Source organism: Xenopus laevis, chromosome 9_10S (assembly GCF_017654675.1).
Source record: "Xenopus laevis strain J_2021 chromosome 9_10S, Xenopus_laevis_v10.1, whole genome shotgun sequence".
Classification (NCBI taxonomy): domain Eukaryota; kingdom Metazoa; phylum Chordata; class Amphibia; order Anura; family Pipidae; genus Xenopus; species Xenopus laevis.
Window position 1 is genome coordinate 50,245,610 of NC_054388.1, and position 24,485 is coordinate 50,270,094.

Genomic DNA, 24,485 nt, shown 5'->3' on the forward strand with positions numbered 1-24,485 from the left:
CTATCTTTATTCAGATGATCATTTTCTGTTAAGTGTTTAACACACACTAGGACATTGACATTTGCCCCCTTGAGGAAGCTGGCAACTTATTCATTTGTATTATCTATACTCATGGACTTTTGCCACTTTAAATATCTTGAACACAAAGCTAGATATTTTATTGAAGTTAATGACTTTCAACTGTGCTTTTTTGCAACTATTGTGTTCTTTATATCTTGAACCTTACACCCCCCCTTCTGCAATCTGCAATCTCTAGCTCAACTCTACAGAGGTGAGGACAACATTGACCTTGTGTTTCACAATTTAGGTACCTTTTCCATTTAACACTTGATGATGTAGGGTGTTTTTGGGCACTTTGAGTATCCTATTTTAAGACTTCCCCTACTGACTTGCATTGTAATTTTCTGAAAGGACATTTGCAAGTACTCATCAGGTGGTCTGAAACCATCCTATGTGCCATTACTTTTATAGGTAGCATTAGACATAGAAGACAGAATTAGCTCTATTGCTTTGAAAAATATTTGTACCTCAGGTACATGAACCACAACATTATGTTGTAGTAATATATGATAAGATCTAGCATTTTTCCAATGACAGCTGTACACACATTTCACACATGTAGGAATTCCTGCTTGCTTCAAAGGATTATAATTAACCCCCAGGTATTTGCCTCCCTCAAAGGAGGACATCCTGTCTTGTAATAAAATGTAGATAAGAAATAGGTGGGACACATTCCAAGATACCATCTTGAGAGGGTCTTTTACATTTCAAAGAGGAACTGTTTGTACAGTTGTTGTTGGTAAAAGGGACATCTAAAGAAATTAGCTGGTTTTCCTGTTTAACTTGTCATCAGCCAATCAGAACCATTCCCCATTTGGGTCAATGGCCTAGAAACAGTATAACAATGGAGTTGGTTTTTGGTTGAGAGAGAGGAGGAAGGAGAGGAGAAGAGATTAGGAAGCAGAGAGAGAGAAGGAAGGAAGTATAACCTGTGGGCACATTTTGAAAGATCTCTGTATCATTTGCTGTCTCTGGGCTGGATAATCTGAATAAATCGTTTCATCTCTGGGAACCTTGGTTGCATCTTTTACCTGGCTGTGGTAAATTGCGGACTCTACATTTCTCTTATACACTATACGGATAATATTGTGGAATACACAACATATGTTACCCAACATAAGTAAATGTGATTGGACAGTTTAAAGGAACCGTTCAGTGTAAAAATCAAAACTGGGCAAATACATAGGTTGTACAAAATAACATTTTTTTCTAATATAGTTAAAAGAACAGAGCTGAACACTACTTCCTGCTTTTCAACGCTCTAATGCTGAGTTAGTCAACAACTTGAAGGGGGCCCACATGAGACAGAACTGTTCAGTGAGTTTGCAATCAATCCTCAGCATGCTGGTTAGATTCAAAAGCAAACAGTTATGAGCCATGTGGCACTCCTCCAAATCACTGATTGGTTACTGCCTGGAAACCAATCAGTGGAGACCAAGGGAGCTGTAAAGCAGGAAGTAGTGTTCTGGCTATTATGTTACACATCCAGTCACATCCAACCCTTATACATTACATTTTTGGCTAACTAACTATATTAGAAACATTTTTTCTTTTGCATGGGCTATTTACCTAGTTGTTGTTTTTATAATGAACAATTCCTTTAAATGATACACAGTCCTTTTCTTATAATTGTGAGCTAAGATATTCAGCTGAATCTCTAATAAGAATGAATTATAGTTACTTTAAGGGATGTTTGTAGTTACTTATGGCAGTACCCAGAATGCTGTTACTTGCCTTTAGCATTTTGATGCATGTGCTGTGGTTCTTGATGTTTTGGGAGCTGCTGACAGATATTATACACATTATTGTACACTGAAACCCCTTTATAAAATATTGAAAAATGTAAACCATTTTGTGCTATATCCTCACACATAGTTCACCGGTCAGTATGTGTCTTAATACAATTACAGGGTATGTGAGAAAGGTTTCTGAACCTTTAATAACTGCTCCTCTACTTTCATTGGGAAACTACCCATTCTAGTCTTCCATTCTTATCATATATCCCCAAAAAGGTTAACTATTGGATATGATGTTGCCATTCATAGCCCTGCACTAGGACAGTTGTAATAATAAAGATTAAGATCTCATTGTCAAAGAGACAAGAGGATGGAGATCCTTGCCCCACAGAGCTTATAATCATTCAAGGTTTTGGGGTTTTTTGTTTGTGAATTTTGCATTGCATGGATTTTGACTCACACAAAGCCCAGGTGTCTCTTTAAGAAACAACTCGTTGGTGTATTACCTCAAAAGAGCCCAAAGTCACATTTTAGCAAGCTGTAAATTCTTCTGCTTGGCTGGTTCTGTATACACATGAGTTCAAACTGACACGCTCTTAGTAACAAAGCCATACACAGAAATATTGGCCGGAGCACATTCTTACCTCTTGATGCATGACTCAAGAGAACACAAACTGCATGTCTGATAAATTACAAGCGCCATGATTCGTTACAGTCACCCTCAAAGCAAAATAAATATGATTTGAAACAAATAGCGTGAGATTTTTTCCAATAGCCTAGAGCTGTTGTTTGAAACCTTTTCAGTATTTGAATTCTGTTAGGAGGTTGCGGCAATTAAAGCATTAGGCATGCATACCAAACATCTCGATAGTAAACTAAGAAAATATGAAGTCAGATATGTGTGTCTATCTCTCCATCATGTCTTTATAGCCTTTCCACAGAGGCAAATAATTCTCCTAAACTCTGTCAGAGGACATGATGAAGGAGAGCTTAGGGTCTATTAAAAAAGCTGTCTTATTAGTAAGTAGATTTTATCTCTCATTTCTCTTTTGAAATGTGAAGTCATTGTATGAAGTGATGAGTTCCATTTTCTGAAGATTAATAAAGCAACAGCATCAAAACCAGTGTGTGAGAATAGTAAAAATAGTTAAAAAATTGCAACGGTTATTTAAAATGGCATTTTTGTGAATGTTTAGCAATATATTTATTATTATTGCTAAGTAAAGGTTAGCGCTAACACCTGCTCTGGAGTTTTGTTAAATATTTTGTTGCAAAAAAAAGCTTTGTGATGTCAAAATTTTATTACATACACTGCGCATGTTCGCAAAAGCCATTTGTTTGCAAACATTGCAAGGAAGTCATGGGGTCTGTAATTGGTCAAAAAGAACACACACATGGTCACTAATGCTAGGGGGGTTATTTTTTGAAATCTGATTTTTTTTGTGGTCGTAATTTTAAAGGCGAAAACCAACATTTTTCGTAGATTATTAAACCCCAAGGCTGTTAAAAGTCTGAATAAAAGAAGGTTTCCATCTCAAACCTGCTGGGATCATGTAGAAGTCAATGCAGATGTCCCATTTACAGTTGGAAGATATCATGATATACCCTGGGTTTTGTACAATACTCTGAAAAATGTGTGGTTTTAGGGCGATAATATGAAGCCTTCAAATCTGAAAAAATTGTACAATTCGGATCAAAGTGGTTTTAATAAAAATAGTGAGAAGTTCTCTGATTTTAGTAAATAGCACCCTTAGACATTTACTAAGGGTCTAATTTCGAAGTTAAAAAACGTCGAAATTCGACCATCGAATTTGATACTTCGATAGTCGAAGTATTTTTTCGATCGAAAATGGCCGTTTTCGATCGAAGTAAAAATCGTTTGTTCAATCGATTAAATCGTTTGAATTGAACGTTTTGAATGATTTTACAATAAAAAAACTTTGACTACTTAAGACTTAGCCAAACACTCAGAAAGGTAATAGGAGGTCCCCCATAGGCTAAACAGCAATTCGGCAGGTTTTAGATTGCGAAGTGTCGAATTCTACGTTTTCTAAAGAGACAGTACATCGATTTTCGAATGGTCGAATTTGTGAAGTATTTTCAATTCGAATCGAATTTTGACCTATTCGATGGCCGAAGTACCCAAAAATTACTTTGAAACTCAAAGTTTTTGAATTCGAAAATTCACTTTGACCCTTAGTAAATGGGCCCCATAGTGTTTTCAAATGTCTTTAGCAAAACATATTACATTCCCCTATCATGTTTTGACCTTATAAAAAGGAGGTCTATTGTTTCATTTGGAGCGATGTACATGAGTTTAGTGTCAGCAGAGATATAACTGTCAAGCCACCATACCTATGTTCGGGTAAACCCCTTATCATGATCCTAGTTAGTAGTAAATAGCAAATCTGTCCAGTTTATCCAAATAATTTGAGAAACGACCAAATATAATCAGTGAAACAGCGAAAATTCACGAAACATATTGAAGTGAATGGGCGGCAAAATAATTTTGACGCATAACAATTTTTGACGCAATTATTCGTCAAAATTATTCACACAACCATTTTGTCCAAATGCATTATAGTCAATTGACGTCCGAATAATTTTGACGTGCGACAATTTTTATGTGCGCAGCAATTTTGATGCCAACAATTTTTTTGTTGCATCGGATATTTCACCTGTGAATTTTCGACGCAGTTTTGCAAAAATATTCACGGGTGACGAATTACAGAAAGTCGCCTCAAATCCATTTCTCCCATTACTACTAGTTAGCTCTGGTCATGTTGAATGTTTGTCTTGCCTTGGTTACATTATTTGGAGAAAACATATCTCCTAAATGAAGCATTGCTCTCACAAGCTGATCATCCCCTACCGTATCTTTTGAATGGTAGAGATATCCAAAGCCAACACCCATTGTTAAACACATAGATGCCCAGGTTTGGGGCTGCTACATCCACATTGAAGTTTGGTCTCTTTTTGCTGAATAGCTCTGAAAGAAAAACTACAAAATGGAGTGTGGGTGCACTTCAAGGCCAAAAAATTCAGCTATTTTGAAAGTTTGACTTATCTAGATTTAATCACTTTGAACATAGAAAATATTGATTGGTGCAGGTTCCATGGCCCCATGTTTTACTAATACAAACCCAATAGGGCCAATATATCCAAACACATTTTAGCCCAAAGATATTGGGTCCGATTCAGTTCAGTGAGAAGAAGTTATCTTATGGTTTATCATGTGAAAATTCACAGATGAGATTTAATTTGAGGAGAAAAATGTTTTCTCCAGATCCAGTTTTTTCTCATGAGATAACTTTTCTGAATTGAATTTCATCACATATTAAATCTCATCCATGACTTTTCACGTGAAAAACTTCTTTTCTCACTGCATTGAATCAGGCCCACTATGTCTAAAATGCCATGCCCTCAAGTGGAAGGGTGAGTTGTCCACCAAAAACATTATCTTTGGTTTACACACTGTGACCATAATAAATAGGTAAAAGCAATGTTTTAAATTGTTTTCATTGTGGATTTGATACAATGACAGGTGTCTAGAGGCCTTGTGTACCATTGTTAACTAACTGCATTCAGTGTGGAAGAACACTGCTACAGCTGTGGTATAAAGGTCAACATCATTGGGCTGTAGACCAGTAAAAACCACTTCTGTAGTTATACACTCCATCACCATCTGTAAGACTGAATGTCAGATTTAGCAGATACCAGGAGAACACTACTGCCTGAATGTATAATGGCAACAGTAATGTTGTGAAGGAGCAAAAATGACCTATACTATCACAATTATTTTCAATGGTCTTTATAAATATATAAATGTGTCCTTTTTAGAGGAAATTAAAGGGCAAAAGAAACAATAAAATCTTAAATCTTGTGATCCCCCTCGTCAAAACACCCCTCAAGGGTAGCCATGATTTAAAGAGCCATTACAGTATTATCGGTTGCCATATTATTCACTGAGTGCAACTCTTCTTTATCTGTCTTTTCTATCCCTATCGGCTTTCTCTGTGTCTTCTTGTTCTCTGTGGGTTTTAAAGGAACAGTAACACCAAAAAATGAAAGTGTATTTAAAGTAATGAAAATATAATGTGCTGTTTCCTTGCACTGGTAAAACTGATCTTTTTGCTTCAGAAACACTACTATAGTTCTTATAAACAAGCTGCTCTGTAGCAATGGTGGAAATTGAAAAAAGGCTATATGACACAGGTTAAATAGTGGATTACAGATAACATTATGTTGTACAGAGCTTATCTGCTATTTGCTGTGTAACTTGAGCCTTTTCTCCTTTGAATGGCTGCCCCCATGGCTACACAGCAGCATATTTATATAAACAATGGTAGTGTTTCAGAAGCAACACTTGTTACTGTTTCTTTAAGAGACCTGATCCCCATCTTGAAAAATACAAAAGCATTCCATGTGTGCAGATGGGGACTCTGATAGCTGCCTCTGTTCAATAAACATTGTTGATACCCTTGCTTGTTCAGCTTTCAGTGGCAGACAAAGCTCAATATGTATTAAATAAAAGAGAGAGTGAAAGAAAATGTAAAAAAAAAAGTATCCAGAAGATATTCTATTTCTGGACTGATTCACAGAGCTTTATCGCAGGGATGTAAACCTTTATGGCTTACAAAGTCCTGTACTGTAGAAAGTGGATTTGGCAGATAATGGGCACTTTTATCTTTTTTAATGGATGTTCACAAAAATGTGTTCTTTGGTCAAATTTCATTCATCATACTGTTAGAGCAGTGAGGCTTGGTGTTTATAAAACATGTCTTTGTCAAGATAGGGATGAAGTCTTTGGAAAATATGCTAATTTCCCTGAATGGGCAGCTGATTAAAGGCATAAAGTAAGTTATCCTGCAGTAATGATTCTGCCATTTCTGTAGTAAGAAAAATAATGCATGAAAACGTTATTTCTAGTCACTTGTAACATAGTCACATAGTAAGGTTGAAAAAACACACGTCCATTAAGTTCAACCTTGAGTCTGTATATAACCTGCCTAACTGATACAGAGAAAGGCAAAAACTCCATCTGAAGCCTCTCCAATTTGCCTCAGAGGGGGAAAAATTCCTTCCTGACTCTAAAATGGACTAGTCCCTGGATCAACTTGTACTATGAGCTATCTTCCATAACCTTCTATTCCCTAACTTGCTAAAAAGCTATCCAACCCCTTCTTAAAGCTATCTAATGTATCAGCCAGTATGACTAATTCAGGGAGAGAATTACACATCCTTACGGCTCTCACTGTAAAAAAAACCCTTCCGAATATTTAGCTGGAACCACGTTTCTTCTATTCAGAATGGATGTCCACATGTCAGTTGGAAGGACCTACTGTTAAATAAAATCATTAGAGAGATTATTATATCATCCCCTTATATATTTATACATGGTTATCATATCACCCCTTAAGAGCCTCTTCTCCAGCGTGATCAACCCCAACTTGGCCAGTCTTTCCTCATAGCTGAGATTTTTCATACCTTTTACCAGCTTAGTTGCCCTTCTCTGGACCCTCTCTAATTCAATAATGTCCCATTTGAGCACTGGAGACCAAAACTGTATGACATATTTTAGATGGGGCCTTAGTGCTCTTTACACTGTAAAAATGACCCCTCCCCCATGAATCAATGCCCCTTTTAATACAGCTCTTATTTGCCCTTGATGCTGCTGACTGGCATTGCTTGCTACAGACAAGTTTATCATCTACAAGGACTCCAAGGTCCTTTTCCATAATGGATTTGTCTAGAGCAGTTCCATTAAGGGTATAAGTGGATTGTATATTTTTACATCCCAGGTGCATGACTTTACATTTATCAACATTGAATCTCATCTGCCATTTAGCTGCCCAGATTGCCAGTTATTGCAAGGATGCCACATCTTGGATAGAATGATACACTGATACAATACTTACAATACTCTCCACTAAGTCATCATTGAACAAGTTAAATAAACCTTGAAGTGTCTGTGAGTGTGTGAACTGTGAGTGTCTGACAGCGAACAGATCATTTATTCTATCTAACAATCCACTGATATTGTGTACTACCTGTGCTCTCAGGAACTGTTCATGCAAACATTATCATTATATGGCTGCAGTCAAGTGAGAGAGCATTACTGTATGTAATGATACAGGTAGTTCAAAAAATACATTTATTAAACAGATTTATTTTCATTGTGTTAACCCTATTAATGGGCTTCCGCTGAACCTACTTTTTTGTCATGTAAGAACTCCTGTGGGTTGGTACTGTAATTTTACTTCACTATAGCTTTTACTGTCCCTTTAAAATCTGGAAAGTCTAGTTTGAACACTTTCAAATGTAATGTAACAGACTTGTAGTTACGGAAAACACTGTCAGCGGATGGCAGAAACCAGTTCATTTATTAATTTATTCATTACATGAACCTCTTGCCTGGAGCTTTTGGAGCTATCAGTAATTATCTCAAGCTAATTATTTTTTTCTATATATGCATGGCATAGGTCACAATAGAAATATACCCAATGGAAATACTGTGTTATGATTATTTTTATTATTATTAATAATAATAATAATAATAATAAATTCATATTATATTAATGATATAATAGGATACTAACAATGATCACATTATTATAACAGTTATTTTGTCATCTCTTCCTTAAGAGCTCCCTTTTTATTTGATCTCATTTATGCTTTACTTTCCATACTTTTGCATTAGTAGATTTCATGTTTTTTATACTTGATAAATTTTTCATTTTTTCCAATTGCATTTTATTTCTGTTCTTTCTCATTGATATACTCCTCTTTTTATTCTCCTGTTCGTATTGCCTCATCTCTTTTCCATTTTCAGTCACTAGATTCATTCTGCCCTTTTCTCTTTTCCTTTTTTTAGTTTTTAGACTCCTATTTCCCCAACTATATAACCCCCACCTCTTTCCTATCTTTTCTACTGCCTTCAATCCACTCTCCAACAATGGGTCAGATTAAATTCAGTGAGAAAAAGTTATCTTATGGTTTATCTCATGAAAAGTCATGGACAAAATCCAGTTTAAATTTTCTTTTAATTCAGTTCTAGTTTTTCCCATAAACTTCAATAGAGTTATCACATGTTAAACCACTGTTAACAGGGCCCTCAGGGAATTCTTCTGAAACTCAAGCCAAATCATTTTAGTTACAAAGGGGGCTGAATGACAGTATTATGTGCTATTTGTATAGCATGTAGAACAATTTAGGTCACAATTTAAATATATACATTTTGTTTTGCATTGTTATATTCAAGTGGATGAGAATGCAGAAGGTTGTATGGAATGAGTATTGGGTCATGTATTGGTCACTAATGAAGAGGTATGTCTAGCAGAAAAGGGAGACAGGGGCTAAATAAGGGGGCAGTAGGAATGACTTGAAGACCTTAAAATGTTCAGATTACAAAAAATAAGGATGGTGACATGATAGGAACAATCAAAATATGTAGGAGAATAAATGCAATTCAGGTAGAAAGTGGACATAAATAGCTGTCCTGCTGGTGTGGTATGATATTGTGAAATAGTCACAATGTAGTTTAAGGGAGAATTCTTTTGTTTTGTGCCATCCTATTTCAATATTTTGTTCCAAGTTGTGTTACCTTTAAAATAAGGATTATTGATACAAATTCTTAGAAAGAGAAAGTGTAAGTCTGAAAGTTTTGCGCCGCCACCATACCATTGTATGATCATTTAACAGCCCATAAACTGTCCTGCCAAATATAAATGGAATTTAGTGATAGTGGGAAAATTCAATGAATCTTCTTTTATTTATGGTGTTGGTTCTGCCCTGGTTTTCTAAAGATGAGCAGCCATCATCCCAGCACAGGGTGATAAAATAATCATATCTCTCAGACTTAATGGCAGCAAATGAGATTAAACTGAGAGGGATAATGACTGAAGGGAAGTTAGCCCAGTGTATAGTCATGAAATATACACCATAAATCTGGCTCTATTCTACAATAGCCTTCCATGCTCTGCCATTAATTGTGAGACTGGAGACACTAATGGAGAAGGAAAAAAGATTTTGGTGAAGAAAGAAGATGTATGTAGATTTTATTTGTGATGCACGTGGTTCTTTTATGCTGTGCCATGTGCCAAAGCCTTGAATGTCTAAGAGGGAGTGCAGAGGCTATTCATATAGCCTGTAATTAACCCAGAAACCTGTGTAAAAATTCTAAACTAATATGATAAGAAATGTGTAACACAAATGTATTTTTAAGGGTTACAACTAGTAATGCAGTTTAATATACATCTTAATACACTATAAACGTAACCATGTCCACATTAAAACATATATAGTGCTGTACGGAAAATAAACCTTTGTTCACGTAGTTTCCCCTTGTACTTTTTTTTATTAGGCACCAATCTAGTGCTACCAACCCCTATCTCTATCTCTGTAGGGGGAAATGAGAGAGTAGTCAGAAACCCCATTATCTTCATAACTTTTGTGGAGGTCTTTTTAATTGTCTTTTTAAAGTTTTCATAGTGTAAGTTTTCCTAGTATTTTCAGTGTACAAGTAACGTTGTCACCTTTTAGCCTGTTTAATCCAGGCAGGGGGTGGGGCCATGACACAAGGATAGAGGGTCTGTGATGCTGCAGGGGGGGGGTGGGTCATGGTGTCAGGGGCAGGGCTATGATGAGGAGATCTGCGATTGGCCAATCGCCGCATCAATCATAGGAAATCCTGCCTGGTTTTCTTAATTTGGAAAACTGGGCAGGCAGTTTTGACCCGGGCAGCCCTTCAAAAAGCCGGACTGTCTGGGTCAAAACTGGACAGATGGCAAACCTAGGTACAAGCCCCCCCATAAGATGTATGCAACAGAACAGTTCAGCGTTTCAGAGGGAACTAATGTGCACAGCTAAGGTAGGAACTTTTACATGATGCACCAGTTCCTATGTGCAGCATTAAGTGAATGTGTATTACAAAGATAGCTAGAATCTCAGCCATAAAGCAGGACAGGACTGGTGCTTACAATGATAGGATCTTTACCACTGTGACTCTGTATACTTCCCAACTGTTCTGTTTTTTGCAGGACAGTCATGATTTTGACAGCTCAACCCGCACTCCTGTATTTTTACTGACATGCCCCAAGTTTCTCTTTGATCTCCTGCACTGAAAAGCCATAAAAAGATACAAAGTTTCTAAAACTTAATTGATTTTTCGGAGAGAGCCCAGAATATGTGGCAGGTGCACTTAGATACTTTTGTAACAATTTAAGATAAGCAAAGAAACAATTGTAATTATTTAAGATAAGCAGGTCTCTTGGGGAAACTGTGACTTGCAGCTTAAAGGGCAACTCACTTACATTAACAAAACTGTAATAACACATAAAAAGCACAAAAATGGGTGTGGTCAAATTTTTTTGCCAGCAAATCTGTCCCTCTTTCTATTTCCAAAATGTTGGGAGGTATGTGCTTAACCTTAAAGTGTCACAAACTATGCCACAAAAGTAGACTTTCTCATCAATAACATATTTTCTTTTTCAAAATAGAAATATATGATAAAGCAAGTAGCAGCAGTTTGTTTCTTTGTTATAATAACAAATGATGTACCCTCAGATGGCTTTATACCTTCTTGTATTTTTAATGGACAAAATTGTATTTTTGGATGAATCATCCCTTTAAGTAGGCTTTCATTGCATTTGCAGAAAAGAACATTTTACATAATGCGAGTGCACACATTTTGTATTGAAGATAAACCTGCTCTATATATAACAAACAAGATTAATAAAGCTAAACACATGCTACTGTGAAATAAATGAAAATATTTACCCCATTAATCTTGGCTCCCTCCATAGACCAAGGAGCTGTGCATAGTTATTTCACATGTCGAAAAAAATGAGCCTTGTATGTGACAGGGTGATGGAAGTAGTATCTCAACAACAGCTGTACCAATAGATAATACTATGGTAAGAGGAACAAAAGGGATAATAGACAACAGTAAGAACCTCAGTTTCTTTTAATCTGCCTGAGATTACATACTGTATCTGATGATAATTAAGTACAATTGAATACGAATACAATCTGCTTTTGTGGTTTTGGGATCTTTCCAACCTTGATGATCCAGTCATTAACCATGGCCTCCCTTGAAGGTCCAGCTGTTGCCTAGGGACTTCAATGAAGGTCCAACCCTTAGGCAAGCTCTCGCTTGAAGGTTCATCCTAAAGTAAGAGCTCAACTTGGTTCAGCATATGAGAACAGATATAGGAAAATATCAATGTAACAGTCATAGATTGAGGTGTATCTAAGAGAGCAATTGACATTTCTCCTAACTGCCCTTCTTTGCAAGGTAAACCAATGACATTTTGTGTTTTACTAGTAGTAATGGGGAAAGGAACACAGCTGCAGTAATGGGGGTCTTTTACCAGTGTTGTGAGAAACTATATCTAAAAAAGTTGAACATTAGCTGAAAAGGAAACTCTGTCATTCGTGGTTGTACATTTGTGGTGGGCAATTTATGATGTAGCAATCACTATAATGGGGAAAATAATTTTTAGTCAAATACACTTTTCTTAATAAAAATACTGAGATAAGTACATCATGTTGTCAACTGACCAAACAAGGTTATCTCTGGTAGACACTTCACCTATAGTGAAATAACCATCCATTGGCCAGAACTGCCACTAATAATCTCTGAAGCTAAATTTTCATTTAATCTTCAATAATTTGCTGCATTGGAAGAGAATTTGCAGGGTCATGAGATGGTTGTCTCTGTCTCTGTGTAATAGATTGATTCATATATTTATTTAATTTTGTTTTTTCTCAACAGAGGATAAAATCTGGACATTGGTTCTACACAATAACACAGAACTAACACCTGTGCATGGGAATTTTGATGTCAGACCATATGCCATGTTGTTCAACTATAATAGCACCATTGAACAGCTAGATGCCATGATTAACAGGGCTGATTACTGTGAGCAAGAAGTGTCTTATCACTGCAAACATTCTCGTTTGCTTAATTCCCCAAGTAAGTACATCCACAAGAGGACTTATTCTCTTGACATTTTATCTGTGCTTGAAATAACCAATTGCTTTTTTAAATAAGTTACATGGTGACTTGATACTTGGCTTTGCTGTTCTTAATTTACTGTATTTACAACCACAACTGTATGAATTTGATTTTGAAACAAGGTCACTTTTGAGTAACATGGTTTGGAAGTTTGGCCAATTTCATCCATAATAACTCACCATTGCTGCATCTGTACCCATTGGTGGTAAATCTTCTGGTCAGGTTTCATAACCATCCTCTGCAGTTATTATTACAACTTTATGAATGTGATGTAGATAGAAGAGGGAAACTTGAGGGCAATTTGGTTGGGAAATCTGACCATTTGGTTGGGAAGTTTGGCCATAATGATTCAGAAGTACTACATCTGTCCCCAATGGTGATCACTCCAGTTTTGACAAACACCCTGACAAAGCAATTTTAGTTTCAGTCCACTTTTCTTGGCAGGTCTTAAAATATCCAGGTGTTCAACCGCCTAACCTTGTAGATTGCATCCACCTCTTTTTTTGGTTGTCCGTCTACCAGTGCCATGCGGTGATTTGAGATGCTCGCCTCAGGCGACAGCAGCCTGCAGGTTACCAGGGGCATCAAAAAGCAGCTCCTGGCAACAGGTAGCATAAAACAGAAAATACATAAAACAAATATTTTCTCCAGAGTACAGAGTTCATTACAGAACATTCAGGGGGTTATTTGTCAAACTCCAAAATGTTCTCACTTTTTTCTGAAAAACTCTGACCCAATCCACACAGACTCCCCCCCCCCCATTTATTGATAATTTTTCACAAAGTTTTCTTGTGCGGAAAAGTCACAATGTAATCATTAGAAAATCCGAATCCTACGTTTTTTCAGATTTTGCACTTGAAATCTAAGCTACAATTTTTATGGAAATCCAACGCAATTCAGAAGATCTGCCATTGACTTTTACATGTTTTCGATAGGTCTGAGTTGGAGTACTTTTTTCATCTGACTTTTAACACCATCGGACTTTAATAAATCCCGAAAGAATTTTATTTCCCTTTTAACTGTCCAAGTAGAAAAATTCGAAGCTTGATAAATAACCCCCTCAAAGTTCTTTTCAGGCACAACAGTTTTGATATTATTTAAGAGACCCTTTCAATTTATTGCAAGATATGGACATATATAAACATAAGAGAATTTGCTATTAAAAACAAAAAAAGCACAATTGTCTATGACCTTTGAAAAAGAAAGATAGTGTGTACTGAGCCTCCGAGAAGTGGAATCTATGGTTGAACAATATATATGAACTCTAAGTGTAGAGCATTGGGAGAAACCGGGCTGTACCATGAATATGAGTGAGATTTAGTACGTTCAGTTCACAGCTGCATTGGATGGAAGACAATAATGACTCTCAGGTGCAGTGAGACTGATCCAGTAATGTGCTCATTACCTTTATTGACAATATCCATCAAGCAAATGTTTCCAATTTAGTAATAGAAAAGATTGTTTTGTTCTACATCAAAAACTGGTTATTGTTTGGTCATGACAACCTGTAGAAATAATTCTTTCAAATATATCAAACTGAATCTTTGGGAATTATTGTTCTTTAACTACAGCACCAACATCTACTGTAGTTCATTGTAATCTCTATATAAGAGTCACACACACTAAGGGGTAAATTTATCAAAGAGTGAAGTTCCGCCACTAGAGTGAAATTCCGCAGCTCACAATTCATTTCTATGGGATTTTGAAAGGAATATTTATCAATGGGTGAAAGTGAAAGTTCACCCTTTGATAAATACGCCTTTTAAAATCCCATAGAAATGAATGGAAAGTGGCGAAATTTCACTCTAGTGGCGGAACTTCACTATTAACTTCACTCTTTGATAAATATACCCCCAGGAGTAATGACATCACATGTCAATTAACTGGCTCTCGGAAGTAATTAAAACACACTGGCTACATATACGCAAAGGTTTTTATTACATACATAGATTAGAAAAGATATACATTACCGAGTGAGCACAGAATGCAAGCAACCCCTCTCTGCCTGTATGACTGGGAGATCCCTAAACAGTCTGCCGATCAAGACTCAATGGTTCACGGAAGGTCCTGCGGCCACACGTGTAAACCCCACAGGTGAATCTCAACTGAGCAAACAATGAGCTCATATACTGTAGTAATTTAGTAAGAAGTTATAATGATTTGGTTAATAACTGATCTTATTTCCCATGCGCTCATCAGGATCTGGCCAGACTCCCAACAAGCACATGCGAAACACAGATCTTATCTTGGCTAACTGGTAGCTGAATAGCATATTGTGCCCCTAGCTACAATAAAGGAAAGTCTGACAAGGGCTGCAGAAATCATAAACATATTAGATGATACATATGAGAATAATGAAAAAGTATTAGGTCATCGAGTTGATTACTTCCCATGATTTATTTTGCACAATGCTTCAATATACAGGATTATGGATTATAAATCAGTCATGTTATACACAATTATGAGTCATAAACCTGTCTTTTTACACTATATTGAGCTCAAGATACAACATTGGGTTCAACAGTAGAACAGTTCTTTGTGTTATATTTTTTTACAGTTCTTTATCAAAGTATTGCAATAACCTATTGGGTTGAATCAGAGTATTACCATGAGCCATTATTGAAAAAACTCCTATTATTACATTTAATTTTCACTTCCTCTTTCCTGTCCTGCATTTCTTCTTACACCTGTTGAGCTGGCTTTTAACATTTGTTTATCATATCTTACATTAATGTGTTCTCTTTTATATTCCACATACTCATTTGTGTAACTTTCCTGCCACCTTTCACTTGGATTCATGCTCTTTTCTACCTCTATCACCTCAATCTTCCATCTACTGTCCTCTTTTGTGAATATTACTCTGCTCACATTTACCTTCTGTTCTGCCTGTCCCCTTGCATGGTTGACACCTTGCACCTCCAGTCTCTTGGCCTCTAACACTTGTTTATTATGTCCCGCATTGTGTCCTCTTACTGTATACTGTATATGCCACTCACTCCTTTACCCTTTCTCTCCTGATAACTCTCCTTTTATATCCATGCTCTCTTCTCTCTTTTATCTATTCCCATCACTTCCATCTACATTCCTCCCTTGCCTCTTCAACCTGCTTTACTCCCCTGACAACTCACATCTCTTGTCTGCTGTATATTCCCAAAGTTAAATATTTCTCTTCGTTGATGGAATGTGAATCTCAGTTAGTTAATGATATGTGAATCTCAGAACTTTACAGAATGTTAAACATTCACAAGTTATAAAAATTTTGGAAGCCACTCTTTCTTGTCTTTCAAGTTAATTTATTCATCTAAAGTGTTTAAAAGTGTGGGATGCTCCAATCAGAACAAAGTTATATGCTTTAGTAAAATGGAAGTATATAATCCCCTTGAATCTGCATCATGTGTCTGAACCTTGCATTTATGGAACCTACACATTAAACTCTATGCCAGTAATAAAATAGTTGGAAGTTTGTTGCCTGTGGGTGCAACTTGTGACTTTCATGAGATTAGGTTAACCTGACAGTATGACTGGGAGAATCTCCTCTCCAGCTGAAAGAAAGTTATAACGAGTGACAGTTAATAATACTTCTAGAACACATGATTTTTTGACAGATATAACTCCCCCAATAATTCTCATAAGGCTATTCAGGCAGCTCCGGTCCTATGAAGAATAATTTAATAAATCCCAGTGCATTTGCACAGCACATAATGTATCCACATGAGCATTCATTGAATTCATTTTCTTTCAAATATATATCTGATGGAGATTGGAAAATAATTTAAGTAGCATTGCAATTTAAAGTTTCATGCTGGAGCCTGTCTGTCTGAAGTGATTATTGTTGTGCAATAACTTTGGGAAAGTAAATGATAGTTGGTAAAATCACTACTTGTACTGAGCAGAACTATTTTAGGTATTACTTTAGATCTATAAGACGGAATGGCTTTCTGTTGTTAGATAGGTGCCTTTTTCTACATGGATGCTTATCAAATCAATAAAATAGGGTCAATCAAATGATTGAATAACAGACTTACCTGTATGTAAGCAACTACATTTACATTCTGGACCATTATTGTCCTGCTTGCTGAGCATATGGATCTCACAAAGGAGCATATATTCCTTGCTTGAATCACAAGTGTGGTGTTTATACAAATGGCTTGTAGATGTCACTGTGCTCAAGACTTATACTGTGCATACTTACTACACAGCTAGTGATGTTAGAGTTGCTTACTGTTGTGTAATGGCTGCATGACTCTGCTAATAAAGCACTATTATACTCTACTCATCCTCGGCTACCAAAACATAACAACAAGAATGCAACTTGAAGGTGACCATGGATATGCATTATATAAATACTTCCATCCAAAATAAAATGAGTCACTTTAATATTAGAATGTTAACACACAGTTCCCAGTGGCTATACTCCACCATGCAACTCATTAATGATGCTAAACTAGTGTCAACAATAATGAATAATAATGTTTACGCTCCAAATTAAACATATCAGTAATTATAATATATGCCAATGACGTCTGACTAGTACATCTCATTGCATCATGCAGTATGGCAAAATAATATGTTCAAACTAATTATAAGTACAATTAAAGAAGTTTGCTCTTGTTAAAGTAATATGGTTTAATAAAACAAGTAAAGAAATTAGGAATGTATCTTATAATAGAAGAAAGTGGTGCAAAGTGTGTTGGCTTTAGGGTTTTAGAAAACTGAACCTCAAACAAAAGCCCACCTTTCAGCAGGGTAGTGATCCCAAACACAAAGTCAAAGTAATACTGCAGAAAATCACGAGCAAGAAGATCCTACTATTGCTTGGTTCACGTGATCTACAAGTGCAAGTCATTTATTTTTTTAAAAAAAGTTTTGCAAGGGCTTGTATTTAACAAATAAAACATCTGCACAGTCTACTGTTGAATATTTACTGCATTTTAGGAAGTAAACACCAAAAACATTTACAAAACATATTAGTGATGGGCTAATTTATTCTCCAGGTGCGAATTTGCGGCGAATTCCTGTGATTTGCCGCCGGCGAATAAATGCGTGAAAATTCACCATCGACAAAAAAATGGACGCCGGCATCCGTTTTTTTGGACGCAAAAGCATTTTTCACCAGCGAATTTTCTCCGGCATAAAAAAATGGACACTGGCGTCAAAAACGAGACGCCGGAGTTGTTTCGCAAATTTTTCACCGTTTCGCGAATTTCATGGGAAATTGGCAAATTTGCCCATCACTACATATTATTACATAGAGAAGACAAGAAGTCACAAGAATTTGCAAGTTTTCCCAGAGTGAGAAATGTAGATTGGGTCAATTACATTTCCTTTAGGCACCTTAGCATGTTGAAGAACAGATGGGAAGGTCTTCTTGGCAAAACAGACTGACACAGACAGATGACTATAGTGTTTGTTCTGGGGAAACAAACATATTTTATACACAGGCTTCTTTTGATTTGCTAGCTCCAAATGACATTCTTTTCTGCTTGTATTTAATATGAAATTAATAACAACATACTGATGGAGTAAAAGGTATGTAGACAAAGGCTTCAAATGCTCACCATGTCTCTCCATTTAAGAGGTCATCATCACACTGTTTTCCATCATTCCATCATTCCATAACTAACAGGAGACCCTACACTGCTCCTTTTCTTTGCCGAAAACTGCACCAGCCCAGGGTACAACTGTAGGGCATCCTGTCTTCTTCTTCATCTCTCTCCAAGGGAGGTGCAGTAAAGTGAAAACTGAAATTAGAAGGAAAAAAAACAGGGTTTCACTCTAAAGCACTTGCACAGGGATTCAATAGTAGAGACGGTGTACAGAGAGGCAGGATAATGGATAATGGTAGGGCACTCCCACATTAGTATGTTTGGATGATGTAGTTTTAAGCTGAACACTGGCCCTGGGTCTCAGGTTAGCAATGATAACTACCTAACAGAGAGTATGACTTTAATGCAAAATGGAAAAGTGCTCAGAAGAGCAATCTGAGCAATTTTACATTCATTTGTTTTGAGGCTTTTCATGGACACTAGTCCAAACAAAATAATGGTAATATAAACAGGTGTGAACCTGAAAAACACAAAATTAATAATAAAATCCCCAGATATTTTAGATTTGAATAACATTTCCATGTCTGTATTTCGCTGAACATTAATAGAAAAGTAAACTGCAGATATACCTTAAATGCAGTCAATTATTCCTGAATGGACTGAGTCATTCAATAAGATTTCTTATTAAAGGACAAAGACTAATCTAGGAAGAAAAAAAACACATTGTTAAGTAAGACAGTTCTATGGGGAGTTCCTGTTATAATTTGCTGTTTAACTGTGATTTTTAAGAAATTGCTGAAAATGCCAACAGTGCAGATCACTTTGTTACTCGGGGTTTGCAATCCGTCGAGCGTGTGAGAGAACAGGATGTAGAGCAAGACGGCAATCGTCAAGGGAAAAACCCATCCAAAAATTAAGCAAAGGGACCATAAAAATAGCTTTTGTGCTTGTCTGACTTTATGAAAAGAAAATGTCAGTATATATGAAAGGAAAAAAGTTTAGAACATGTCAGAATTGAAAACTGAAAAAAAAAAAACATAACAGTGAGTTTATTTTTTCTTTTTAACCCATAAATGCCAAGGGAATGTAACAATAATAGATCAATTGGATCATTTGGCTGAAATATTTATTTTAATCATACTCATACAGTTGTCAAAATGAATGTTTGTTTTTTTTTTTTAAATAAAATAGTCAACACATTGTTACAATCCCATGTTACTGTGAGACCTGATTATTATGGTTTTATATAGATTTTACAGAAATGGTGGCAAATGTTTTATGCTGGAAAGATTTATTTTGACATGATATATATCCTAAACTGGCTGCACTGTGTGCTCATTAGGAGACATCACGACCTGGACTGTAATTCTAAAACTTCCATGTGAACTGAAGGTTGCAGCACCTAGCCTCACACTGCTCCAACCCCCCCCACATGTATTTCCCTCTTCCTTGACTTTGTAGCTGTGATCAGGGGAGAGGCTGGCCCAGGGTGGGGTCCATAAAGGTTGGGGCCAGCAGGGTTTTTTATCTGTGTCCCACTGCTCATCAGAATTTTTTGGAATGTTGTTCCAATCAGCATAATCTGTTTATCATAATCCACAATGATGTCATTAAATTAGGTGTTGATTGTATTAGCAAAATTGGAGCTTTGTGTTATTAAACCTTCCAAAGAGAGGTGCCAAAACAGCATTGTATTTGGCAGACAATAGGGGGCAGATTTATCAAGGGTCGAATTTCGAAGTAAAAAATATTTCGAAATTCGACCATCTAATTAAAATACTTCGAATTCGAATTCAAACTTTTTTTCATCAAATTTGTGTATTCTGCGGTCAAAGTAAAATCGTTAGATCGAACGATTAAATACTTAGAATCGAACTCGAGCAATTTTATCATACGTTCGAACGATTTTACTTTGACTTCAAAAAACTTAGAAAAATTCTGTAGAAGGTCCCCATAGGCTAACATAGCACTTCGGCAGGTTTAATTTGGCGAAGTATTGAAGTCAAAGTTTTCTTAAAGGGACAGTACTTTGAATTCGAAGTAAATTGAAGTCGTAGTATCCTATTCGATGTTCGAAGTATCCAAAAAATTACTTCAAATTTTGAATTTTTTTACTTCGAACATTTCCTCAAATTCACTTCGACCCTTGATAAATCTGCCCCTAGATGTCGCACCCCCCCAGTCAGAAGACTGGTGAAATGTCTTCAAAGATAAAAAACACAACAAGTCTGGATGAATTGACATATTTCTTTAGACAATGACTTAATGCATTTAGAGTGAGAAAAAGAAATTGAGCGTGCTAAACAATTGTTGCATATAAATAAAAATTGTTGCCTATTGACTTCAATGTGTTTCGCCAATCTTTTGCTATTTCTTAAACATTTTAGCAGTTTCGAGACAGCAGCCAGCACCTTGTTTTAGCTCCCATCATTCCCAAACTCTATTTACCATTCCTTGTGTTGTATCCAATACAGTAACCATTATAAAAGAGATCTTAACCCTTCATAAAACTGTCAACTGTGAAAAAAATGATCAAAAACTAAGTTATAGAGCCACTGTGCCAACCATCTTGCTGTTATGTTACATAGGGAGATTATTGTGTAATTATTTTTGTACAATCCATCTTTGGAGGGTACACATGCTGCGGTTTGCAACATATGGATGGCATTTATTTGTAGCTTTTTGCACAAAATATCATAATGCCATTTAATATTTTGATATAGGCTAGTGCAGAGGAATACTGTTTCTGTTTGGAGGAATTATAGAGGTCATAAACCCACATGGCACCCCTCCACTTTATTATTTAATAATGTTTACACAACTTTAATTTTTGCTATTCCTCTTCTAACATGACCTAAATCTTCTCATATGCCCCAAATCGCAAATTTCTCTTCTATGTCCTTAGATTACAAAATGCAACATCAATGAACAAAGCAGAGCGTGACTCACAGTGGCTCCCATTCTACACAATGTTTGCCTTTCTTCTATTAATCTTGGCATTGTGGTCCTGGAATTTAGGTCATATGTGCACCATGTATTTTCCTCATTTTACTGCTCACTTAATCATGTCTGTCAAACACAATACATAGCTCCTCACCCCCTAAGACCATTTTATGTCCGTAATAGAATCTAAATTACCTTAATCTAACAGCATAAACAATTCAGTGTATTTTTAATGGTTACATGTATTCCCTCAGGGCTGCATTAAGTGTTGTATTGTATATTTATACCATGATATATGAGTTGGGTTCCTTACTAAGGTGTACAATAGTCCAGCTAGAACTCTCTCAGGTGTGTTTATTGCTTTTAAATGTTAAGTCATCTAATTTTAAATTTGTCTGATGCTCTGACTTTCACCCTGCACTCTTGCTGTCAGGCCTTTAGATTGTAAAATTCCAATATCCGAGGCATGGGAAGGAAATCAAGAATATTTAAGGGAGCCTTATTTGCAGGGCATCATCACTGCAGAGAGCTACATTTTAGGAAAGTTTATGAGCAGGGAATGCTAGGCAGAAGAGAAGTGAGCTATTACTCAAGATTATGTCATTGGATTCTGATCTCAGATAACTGTGTGATGCTCCAGAACACCAGATGACTGGGGAGAGCTATTTCCTCTCTCCTGACTTTGACTATTTAGATGTATTACTTACATTTCCCCTCTCTAAGTTCATGTAGTTTCTCATATTATTTACTAACCAGATGTCATATTAGGTTACCATCCTACCGCTACTTAAGACAGACAGAGGCAAGGTATTATACTGATTATATAGTCTTACTTTGTTTTGTAGAACTTCTGCATGTTGCCTGAAGCATTCAGATAAATTGTAACTAATCCCAAACCTAAAATGTTATTGTGAAAGCTATGTATTTTACATTTAAATTAATTCATTCAAAAAATGAAGCACCGTCCATATGAGTAAATTATAGTGATATAAGTACGATGGTCATAAGAAGATTAAACCATTTATTTTCATTACCATCATGTGTTTTCTGTACATAACTTCACTCTGGTGTCTCTTCCAACTCATACAAATATAATATTTTAATACATATGTATTTGTGATTGTGTGTGTACTGCATATAATATGACCATAATATTTTTGTAACCTATGGTATCCCAAAACCCAGAGCTAACCCCAAGGTCCTGGCTCACACTTCTGCCACTACCAAACCGCCTTTCACTTCGGGGGGGAGCCCTCCACTACTTGGATGGCACCAGGTGAGAGGACCAAGGGGAAGTTCTGGACAGGCAAGGGAGTTTTAATGTATACAAAAAGGACAGAGAGCGTAGTCATAGAACAGGCTGGGTCAGTATTAATCAGACAGTACAGGAACAGGAATCAGGAGCATAGTCAGGATAAACAGGGCGGAGTCAGAATCAAACAGTAAAAACGGTACCAAGTCGGGATCCAGAAGAATGGTGAATAACAGGCAAGGGTCGGTTCAGGCAGTGATACTGCAAAGTTCTATTGTTTTATAGTACTTTGGTGTATAGACTATGATTTGTGGCTTTGTTTCATAACACACTTATCATACAGAGTTGGCAAGATAGGCTGGCATTGTATGCGCTTGCTAGTAAATAAGGTCATTAAAGTCTAACAAAAAGGCAGTAAATAAAGTCCTTTCAGACTAAGGGACACCTTTACTAAACAGTGAATTGTGATTTTTGGTGAAAATTCACCAAAATTAAATTTTTCAGTAAATTTGCCAATTTACTAAAAGGGTGAGTAAGATAAATTGCTAGGGAAAAAAAACCACAGCGATACAGAACTTTTGCACCGGTTCACCAGGCAAATTTTCTCCCAGATGAATTTTTGCATGGCGAAAATCATAGTGTGAAAGTTACCCCACAGTGTGTATTGCCAGGTTCAGGCTGGAGAACTTCCATTATAAAGTATCCACTTTTACAGTATATCGTAATCAGCATCGCCCTTTCCATGCTAATTTTCTCCAAGGTGAAAATTCTCTAGAGAAAGCTTTCTCCCCACTACTGCATGGTAAAATATTCTGGTTGAATTTTCTCAGAGAATTTACACCAGGAGAAAATTCACCACTTTTCTCTTGAAAAAGTGAACTTACAATTTTAGTAAACATGGAGATGTGTTGTGAAAATACACCTGGCAAAGTGAGGCAAACTTTGGTGAAGTTAGGTGAACTAAATGTGCCCCTAAGGCTCCATCACAAAGTATATCTAGTATACAGGCCAAGGTTCTGGGCAGGTGGCAGGCAGAAAACTTGGGAACTAAGGGGCGGATTCCCTAAAGGGCGAAGTGACTAACGCTAGCGAAAATTCACCAGTGTGACATAATTTTGTAACTATGCCGATTCCCTAACAGGTGCAGGTGTCACTTCACTAGCGAAGGAGATAGACGCTAACATTGCTTCGCACTCTAAGGCCAGGCGAATTTTCTCTCTGGCGATCAGACGTAACTCCGTAAATTCAGTATGATGCAGATTTTACTGAATGTTATCTCTTGCGCCAGACTTGCCTTCGCCACATCAGACCAGGCAAAGTCCCAAACAACACTGGCATCTTTTCCTTTTTCCAGGGTGATAGCCTGCAAAAGACCGTACATTTTTTTTTGGGTACCCGGGTTCCCCCCTACATTTCCTAACATATGGCACATAAACTATACACTGGGCTCATGTCTAGGGCAACATAACAACTTAATTTTATTTTATTAAGGTTCCCTGACTTGAGTAATGTAATGTATTTGCTGCAACCTATGCATCCATTCAACTTTTACTTCCCGCCATATGCAAATTAGCCAACACTAGGGCAACTTCGCTTTGGTTGGTGAAGTAACACTAGCCAACTTTGTCAGAGTTCGGCACCCTGCACGCAACTTCGCATTTTAGGGAATTAGCGTTGCCCTGGTGAATTTATACCTGGCGCAGTGGGTGAAGCGGTTGCTAGCGAATTTGCTCCTAAGGCTGGGACTCGGAAATCAAGACAGGTACTCGGGAACTAAGGCTGGGACTTGGGAATTAAGGCAAGTACTAGGCAGAACTCGGCAACCAAAGCAGGAACTTAGGAACCAAGGTAGAGAATCAGGAACCAGGCATGGCTACAGGAGCTTCAGCAGGCTGGATCAAAGTAGAACTTATTGAACATCCACCTGGTAG

General features: G+C 36.8%; 1 protein-coding gene across 1 annotated transcript in view; it reads left to right on the forward strand.

The window, feature by feature from the left end:
- cntnap5.S (contactin associated protein family member 5 S homeolog) overlaps positions 1 to 24,485 on the forward strand; it is a 274,058-nt gene that overhangs the window by 173,696 nt on the left and 75,877 nt on the right. Inside the window, exon 13 of the mRNA XM_018237742.2 lies at positions 12,571 to 12,771. Within this exon, the coding sequence (XP_018093231.1) occupies positions 12,571 to 12,771 (201 nt within the window). The remainder of the gene's footprint in view (positions 1 to 12,570; positions 12,772 to 24,485) is intronic.